The following is a 9663-nucleotide window of genomic DNA, read 5'->3' on the forward strand; positions in this document are numbered from 1 at the left end:
GAGACATAAAAATTATTTACAATTCTTCAAGAAAGCAAGGCCCACCAGTGTCCAAGCAGTTCCGTTCCCTAAACACTGGGAGTTCAGTCGTGGGTTCGCACCTCGCTAGGATGGACTAGCCACATAGAATTTTCCGGGTTTTCTCCACGTCTGTAACGCCTGAATAGGGGCCAGTTACCCTTAAAAAGACCTCCCGAAGGCAGATCACCCACGTTTTGCGTTGCCATAACTTAATAAAAACAAACAAACAAACCAAAAAAGCAAAAACATCAAAAGTATAAAATTACTACACAATATTTTAAAATTTAATTTTAACGAATTTCGATAATTTACACAACAATATCGCGAAACATAACAATTCTTTCCTTTTGTTTGTTTAATTTTTCGAGGAAAGTATTTAAATCTACGATGAATCCACAGGCTCCTACAAATTATTTTTCTTTTCCAGTAGAAATAATCAGTCAAGTGATGACGTAAGTTTTGCATTCAAAACTATAAACATTTTATTTTCGCCTGTTCCCTTTCCGCGGGGCACTAAAAGGGCTTTTTTTTCCATACCCATATGGGACGGCCAGACTCACAATGGCTTGATGAAAGATGGGGCAATTATTTTAAAAACTATTACCTTGTTAAGTGCTGTAATGTGCCACTCTTTCTATCACGTCTATTAGGTTTATGGAAGTAGGAAGAACGGAATTTTCTTCTTTAGAAAACGCAAAACAAGTGTACAATTTCAGTAAAATGCATAAAATGACACCTTTGAGAAAGCTTGCTGCTGAACATATTCTATCGGTAACGAATATGGAAAACATATTTAATGTTTACGATTTTGCATGCGAGGTAGCCGATAACAATATTAAATATCAATGTTGGAAATGGTTCGACGACGAATGTATGGAAGTGTTCGAGAAATCAAATTGTTTTAACTGTAGTGAAAACACAATCAGCACTCTCATATCTCGTCCCATATATAAATGGATGGACGAAGCGGACATCTTCCATATTGTTTATCACTGGGCTGAGACTAATGTAACCAAATCGGCAAATCTCAGAACCGTTATGGAACCGTACTTATCAAAAATCAGGTTCCTAACAATATCACCGGAACGCTTTAACCGTTCTGTTTTGCCACTTGCCAAAGGACAATTATTGACGGATGAAGAAATTGAAGGCATAAAAGAATCATTATCAACCACATCTGTATCAAATCTTCCTGTTACTATTTGCAGAAATACAGAAAAGAGAAGAAATATGTGTTACGAAAACTTGTTTTCCTATAAGAATCGAAGTTCCATGAAAACTGATAAAGATATTCTGGTGACCGGTAACACCCGATTTTTATGTAAAATAATTGCAAAACACAATTGCTTCGTCACCGAAATTATTCTTCCAATAAGACATGTCGGACACGGCAGTATTGCAGTTTTCGTGGATGTTTTTAATGTTTACAGAGGAAACTCATTTACCCAAAAATTTTCTTGCGGTGCCGAAGGACGTGCAATAGGCTCATTATATATATATATTAAGAAATATAAATCATACGAAATTACTGTTCGGATTAAAGAGAATCATATTCTTCCAGAAAACAACATACGAGTGATAAAGGACAGCCATTATTATATTCCTCCTGGAGAAGAGAATAAAACTACAAATAAGGAAAAGGAGGAAAAAAACAATAGTCAAAATTTTTATTTTGAAGTAAATCTTTACTTCTGAAACTGGAAGAAAACAATAAAATATTTTATTCATAAAATGTTTTATTTATTTATTTTTAATATTCAGTAAGTTTACTTATGGTGAGAAAACGCCTTTCTCATTATAATTACGAATGATTTTGTTATACCATAAAAACTGGTGGAACCAGCTTTAAAAGTAAAGCTCTGTATAGTTGACAGGAGTTTTAAAAAAATCCATTAAAATATTTGATATATTTATTCTGCGTTTATTCCGCTCTCCCATCTTATATTACTTACGGATTTCAATGTTAAACCGGTGATATTACGATTTAGTATGTCCCATCCGTAAGGGGATGCAGAAAAAACGTGTACAATTCTAGTACAGTGTTAAAACATTAACTTTTACTTTGGCAGCATCGTTTACAATCAAATTTAATGAATGAGACGTACAATGGTACAAAAAAAGCTCTAGAATTTATTTTCCTTAAATTTACGATTTATATATCCATTGTCATAAAAATTTGTCTTTCCACTTTTTTCCCAAGACTACAAATATTCAGGTACAAAGTAACTGGTTTCGACTTATTTCTATTTAAGTAGTAGTTAAATGATTAAGCGATTAGGGAATTAGAAACATAAATAAAACCCTGATGAAAGAGCCGAAATTTTTTACTTAAACAGAAGCTTAACCGAACCAATCTCTTGCCGAGTACAGTGGGGTCTGATCTCTTCATAATATTAGACGTAATAAAGACAGAAATTTTTCCAGTTCAACGAGAGTGACCGAAAAGTTGTAAATTTTGGAAATTTCCGCGAACACTCGGTCCTAAAACGAATTAGTTAGAAAACGAACGACGGACAATCTGTTAAGTTTGACATATTTAGATTTTTACAGCTATGGTGAGAAACGTTTAAAATCTACAACAACCCTGTCGCGTCCTTTGAGATATACTAGTGATGCGACAAAAGAGGCATTTGACATCGACCGGTATCGGCACCCTCGGAATTTGGCACGTACACACCTACCTGGACCGTCTCCGATTCCATTCATTAGCCACTCGTAGGGAGCTATTTCACTAAGTGGATTGTTTTAAGATTTAAAAAGTAAAGAATATTTTGTTATTTTTATGTACGTTTCTTCACAAAGTTATATTTAATTATAAGTTTCATTAAAAGTATATTCGTACAATTGAAGAATTTTTTGTACTAGGTATGTATATTCGTCACACATTCTGTTTTACCAAGTAAGTTTTTCTGATAATTTTAATTTTAGCCCTTATATCGTGGCTAGTGATTAAAAAATTTATTTTAAAAAAGTTTTGGTTCAAGACCGTATAATGAAAAAGAAAACATTATTAAAAGAGAAAGACCTATCTTGAGGAAACCGTGTTTTGTATTTTCGTTTCTTTTCTTTTCTTTCGAAGACACAATGTAGTGACGTAAACTTAAACACTGGGCGAATTTTTCATCCTTTTTATTCGGTTGGAAAAAAAATCACTATCTCAAAAGTGATTTTTTTGAGATAGTGATTTTTTTTTCCAACCGAATAAAAAGGATGAAAAATTCGCCCAGTGTTTAAGTTTATGTCACTACATTGTGTCTTCGAAAGAAAAGAAAAGGAAGAGAAAGACCGATGCCGAAATTAAATATAAATACGTCGACAAAAAATTTCGACATTTTGACGATAAAATTTATGACGAATGACGATTCTTTCGTAAAATTGAAGCAATTTGGAAATCAAAGAGGAATAGAGTTTAACATTGGTAGACAATATAAAATAAATATTGAAAATTATAACGAGATAATTACGATTAATAGATATATCTAAATTAATAGATGTTATATGTTTTTTCTCGAAGCAAGAATTGGCATTTAGAGGGCATAGGGAATTTATTGAATCTAATAACGGAGGTAATTATATTGAACTTTCTTATTTATTAAGTACGTCGGATAATCTATTAAAAATACATTTAAAGAAGTATACGGTTTTTACTGGCTTATCGAACAAACGAATACGAACGGGCCCTGACGCGCAATTAATTGATTGCCCCTGAAAATCGGCTTCTTACAGAAACACAGCTTCCCTATCATCAAATGTCACGGCACGCTACTGTTATACCATAACTTTCAAAAGTTTCCTTTATTTAGATGTTTTCGCTAAGCTTTACTGTTTCCACAAGTTTTTTTTAATAGGATATTAACAATTAACTGCCAGCCAGATGGCTGAGCGGTCAAGGTGACAGCCTACCGCTCTGAGGGCCCTGGAATCAAGTCCGGACGGCTAAAAAATTCTACAGGAATTTTTGGAAAGTAATCCGTCTGGATATGTCGGGCCTCGTCCCTCACCAGCCGGTCGCCCAGGGCCGGATTTACATAAGGGCATTTGGGGCCTGTGCCCAGGGCCCCCACAGTAAATTTAAGTTCCTCGCCATAATATAAAAATCTAAATATGTTTAACCCTCTTGCTCTCGCGGAGTGCCGAAACACGAGTAGGCGCTGGTTCTCGGCCAATTCCAAGGTCATTGGGGAAAATTTACTTGTATTATTTAAAAAATTCGTATAAAATCAACCGTTGGTATTAAAAATATGAAAACAGATAATTCTGATATGGAAGTATGTGTACTTTTATTTGGTGTATTATTTATTTGCTTATATTTTTTATTATTTCTGTAAAAAATTCGTATATTCTTGTTTACGTTAATGATCTGTAAATTAATTGCAATTTTATCTAATCTAATTAAATTTTACGTTTGGTTAATGTAGTATTTGATAGTATACTATTAATTCTATGTTATATTAAAGTATTAGTTTATTACATTTATCGTAAATGATGTTAATTTTAATTTTAGTAAATTTTTCCAACGGTTCTTTTTTATCCAACTATTGAGTCGACAGTGCTGCCATTTTAAGTACGTTTTTAACATGTACGTATATTCTACATGTAGGTATGTTCTTTCATATACATTCGGTTTGTTAGAATATATAATTAGTTTATTTAATTAATCGGTAGATATTAATAATATATAAATCGATGAATTATAGCAATATTACAACTTTTTTTAAAAAAATTTACTTTTATTAGATTCATTTATATATTTTAATTAATATGTTTTCATTTTAGAGTATTATTAAGTTTTAGTTTTAAAGTTATATTCATTTGTTTGGATTTTCCTTTGTCCTTTTAAACCAGATATTTAAACGGTGACGTCAGACTAGGGTGACGTAGCGGAAGTGTGGTGTCACGTGACTGGGATACTGTCTTATTTCGTTTATAAAGCTTTTATATTCTTTTATAAATGTTTCAAATGATTTATTTTTTAACAAGCGAATAATTTATGATATGTTTGTATTAAAGTATATCAAAAACCTTTTTATTTATATTATTTTCGATGCATATGTTGTTCATAACATAGATACTTTAAACATGGAATTGGCTCTATAATAATAATTATGTTTTATTGTTATTTTATATAAATGTTAGCAAATTTGTTGATAAAAATATATTTTATTTACGATTTTTCGATATAAGTTTAAATAATTTAAAATATATGCGATAGATGGCGGCACATATATAAAATAGAATGACTATGGATATTTATAAATTATTTATTTTAAACGAAAGATGGCGCTGTGTATTTTTATGAAGAAAGTTCAAACTGAAAATATTATTTTCGTGGAACATATAGATATTTTATTAATTAAAATACTTTTTAACAGAATCAAATTTAGAGATAAATTAAGCGAAAGATTAGATTCATATTATTTAAAAATTTCCATTGGATACTTCTTTATTTATACAATTTATACAAAAAACTAAAATTTATTTGATTAATGTAATGTTATATACAGATTGTCTTCTTCATTTTTATCTATTTAGATCTCATCCTGTTATATCTGTAAGAATGGAATTATGCATCCAACATATTTTAATAAATTCTACTCACAGTAAATGTAAAACAAATCAAAAAGAAGTATCTTGTTTTCATCTTAAATATTGTTTTAAGTATGAAGGAAACCGAGCTCCTGAATTAGTTCTTAAGTAAAATTGGATATCTTTTTAAAAAAATTATCTGTTTATAAAATAATAATTATAAAATTGTATCTGAAGCAATGAAAATAGAATTGGAAGTTCATACATGTAAAACCTATGTTCCAAGAGGCTATTTTATGCTTAGAACAATTACAATAATTAGCTGTAAATATATGTAAGCTTATTCAGAGTACAAGTTAATAATCATATATAATCTTTAATGAAGTATTCTTTCATAGAATTGATCAGAAAAAATATATTAACTATGTTATATGTTGTATTTTTATCTGGACAAAATTGATAAATAAAAGACCAAATATAATAAAAAGTATTATTTCTGAATCTAAAACATACTGATTTTGAAGTTATAACACCATAATTTTAAAGTGTTAACATTTGTAATCATTTTTATCACTGTAATGAAGTTATAGTAGATATTTAACATTTATGGTATGAATTCTCAGATTTTTCTAAAGAATATTGTTATTGGTGTAAATCCAGGAACTTTTAATTACTTAGAACTTTTTATTTATTCTGACTGTGCTGCATTAGAATCGTAAAAAATATCAAATCATTGAAATAATTCATACAAACCAAGACCTAAATTACAAGCTAGGCTAGGTAACCTAGCAATAAACAATATGTATAAAATAAATAACTTTATTATTGATTTGAATAAAAAAGCACTTAGTAAAAGGACTTTTACATGGAGATTGTTTGTCTTTGTATTTTTTGAGCTATATCCAATTTTACAAGCTCTTTATTTATCTTCATGCTATTAACACGTAAAATATAAAAATGCAATAAACCTACACTTTTAATTTTTTAAAGTAGTTAAATAATAAAGAAAGAGATAAAAGTTTTCATGAAAAGTCTTCAGATAATCAAATTTTTTGAATTGTTCTACTTGTTACAAAATTTCAAAATTAACATATTTGCTACTTTTTGTGGATAGCAAATATATTTTTAAGAATTTCAAACATTTTTAAGTACTTTGAATACTCAACCAAATGGTCGTCTTAAACAATTGGGCTATAAATCTATTATTAATGATTAAATACCAAATTATTTAGTATTTAATCATTAATAATAGCAGATTTATAGCCTGATAGCTTAATGCGATCATTTGATTGAGTATCTATGTATCAAGCTTCTGGATGTTTAGTATATTTGTACTTCAAATATTTTTATGTATTCCAAATAATTTTAAAATATTTCAAGTACTATACTTATGTAAGATTTTCAAATACTGTACTTGAAAATTCAAATTTCTGATACCTAGTAGTTTAAATAATATCTATCAGAAATACTCTAACTTAAATCAGGTAGGCTATTTGTTATATGGGAAAAAGTATTTCTAATACAAGTATTTGGTACTTGTATGCTTCCATCTCTGTACTGTCAACACAGAGATAAACCCTCACCACTGTTTGTCACTAAAAGTTTATCACCACTCAAATGTTTGTCACTAAAAGTACAATTAAAAACTAAATGTTAAGATACTAATTACTAGAAATGATTTTTTCATATAAAAAAAAAGACATTTAAACATGTTGAGGCTGACAACACGAAAAGAGAACATAATAAGGTGAACCAACTGATGATAATTTCTGTGATTACAATAAGTAGAATTGACTGTATTTGGAGTTTAAACATTTTTAAATTGAATAATAATAAATTGAATGAGTTAATAATAAATGAGAAATTAATAAAATTGACCATTTATTTATAAATATTTAAGTATTTAACATTTAAAACGATAAAATTTTTAAGATATAAAATCTATGAATTTTATTATATTTTAATTTTTTTGTAACTGGTCTTTTATATTTTTTTTCATTTTAGCTGGAATCATCGATAATCATTTCTTAAGCCATGAAGAACTTAAACCTTGAAGCCTTTTGTAGTCAACACACACAAATATTTTTTATGTTACTCTATAAATATAATCTTGTATTGTAAAAAACATATTTACAAATATTATTATATACAAAGTTTAGTAATTATTTTTTTCATATATGAGAATTTTGTCACTGAAATAAAATATTAGTTCATTATACAATCTTCCATTAAAGACAAAATATGTTAGATTTATGTATTGATTTCTGTCATCAAAATAAAACTCTGCCAACAATAATTTTTGACATGTTATACCTAGCATTAACTTGGAGATTTTTTGGCACTAGTATTAAAAGACAATTGATTTAGTTAGTAATTTCATATTTGATCCCACATAGGCACAATGCCATCTGTATCTATATACTTATATTAATAATATATAAAGTGGAAATAAATAAATTTAGATACATCCGAAACAGCATAACTAATAAAGTGGAATTTCAATCATAACCCTTGTGTAATATGCAAATATCTTGCCAGTGATATCATGTAGATTCCAAGCCAGAGTTTTTCCAGATATATATTAGTTTAAACTTGTATATAATAATAATGGTTATTTATGCCTGAACGAATTTTATTTTTACATCTGAATAATATAACTCTCAGCATACCTGCACACTATAAATAGATAGAATTTCATACTTGAATTCAGGTTAATATTTTTCAGAATTATCTAAAATTAACTAAATCTGAAATAACCTAATTTTTAACATAATCAACAGATGATAATATAACTAATCGTAATCAAAATCATCAAATTATATAATTAATCTGAATGTAACTGGACAATTTTTGAGCAAAATTAGTAACATTTGTGTTTGGATTATGATATGTCATATATAATGTTTTATTTTATGATATTTAGGTAAAACCAAAAAGTTAATAAAAGTTTCATAATAAAACTTATTTGTTTTTATTTAAAGAAAGTGATTTTTATTCTAAGGTAATATAATAGCTCTAATTCATTACATAATTTTATCTTGAACAAGTTTTTACATTACTATGACATAAATTGTAAACTTTTTAAATTGTTATCAAATTTTCCTTTTTATTTTTGGTTTAATTTCTCAGATGTTAAAAAATATATAAATTATTATAGTTGTAGTGGAACAAGAGATACATCAGATTGTGAAAAGATTTAGCAATAAAAAGTAACTTCTTAAACCATCCAAGATTTCAGCATTCATTTTTTATTGATAAACTACATTGTTATTGGTCATTGTTGTTATAAGTAAATTTAATTAACTCTTTCTTCACAATATAATTAACAAACAAAACATATAAAAGTAAGTAAATATGGCTTTGTAAACTCTGTAATTTCTTTTAATGAGATGACCTAGAGTTACAATTTTATTTATTTGTCTATCAAATAATAATAATAATAATACTCTTTTATTATTAACAACCAATTAAAATCTGATTTTATAGGATACAATTAATATTAAATATTGTAAACATGGAAGTATTTTAAGATAAATATTTAACTATGAGTATGTATTTATTTTTTAATTTTTAACTCCCTAATTAAAATTGATTTAAAAAGATATAAATTTATTTATAAGCTAAAAAATTTTTACAAACTCATTGCTAGTTGTTCAAAAAGTTTTACCTTTTCTGATTAAGTATTTAAATTTAAATATATTGTTTTTAAACAGAAACATGTGCTTTTAAAGAGATCAGTTAATATTTTCTTTATTATGTTTTCTTTCATACTTTGTAGATAAATCAACAAAATTAAATAAAAATTACAAATAGCAATGAACAGCAACTATATTCATTTTTAATTTGTACGAAAAAAAAAATTATATATATATATATATAAAAAATTTTCTTTATTAACAGATCTTTAGATAAAATATCTTAAAACACAAATATGTTGTAAAATAAATGCTAACAAACATTTAATATAATTTAAAACAAATAAATCAAATTTCTTATTTCATGGAGCAAACATTTTTTATTAAACAAAAGAAACATTTAAGTTCTACATAATTTAATTTTTACATTTAAAAATTTTAAACCTTTACAATATTTTCATGTGAAGATTTTTCACAATAT

At 27.3% G+C, this 9663-nt stretch overlaps 1 protein-coding gene and 1 long non-coding RNA gene across 2 annotated transcripts; both read left to right on the forward strand.

The window, feature by feature from the left end:
• The first annotated feature begins 350 nt into the window (after positions 1-350).
• LOC136976494 (uncharacterized) lies at positions 351-1724 on the forward strand. The gene is made up of 2 exons (XM_067271798.1): positions 351-473; positions 672-1724. The coding sequence occupies exons 1-2, from the start codon at positions 409-411 to the stop codon at positions 1714-1716; spliced, it is 1110 nt and encodes a 369-aa protein (XP_067127899.1). The 5' UTR covers positions 351-408; the 3' UTR covers positions 1717-1724.
• A 2851-nt stretch (positions 1725-4575) lies between these two features.
• LOC136976495 (uncharacterized) lies at positions 4576-8055 on the forward strand. The gene is made up of 2 exons (XR_010880938.1): positions 4576-4621; positions 7552-8055. It is a non-coding gene; the product is annotated as an uncharacterized lncRNA (long non-coding RNA).
• Positions 8056-9663: the final 1608 nt, after the last annotated feature.

The sequence above is a fragment of the Centruroides vittatus genome, unplaced genomic scaffold (genome assembly GCF_030686945.1).
Source record: "Centruroides vittatus isolate TY-2023 unplaced genomic scaffold, ASM3068694v2 contig_400, whole genome shotgun sequence".
NCBI lineage: Eukaryota > Metazoa > Arthropoda > Arachnida > Scorpiones > Buthidae > Centruroides > Centruroides vittatus.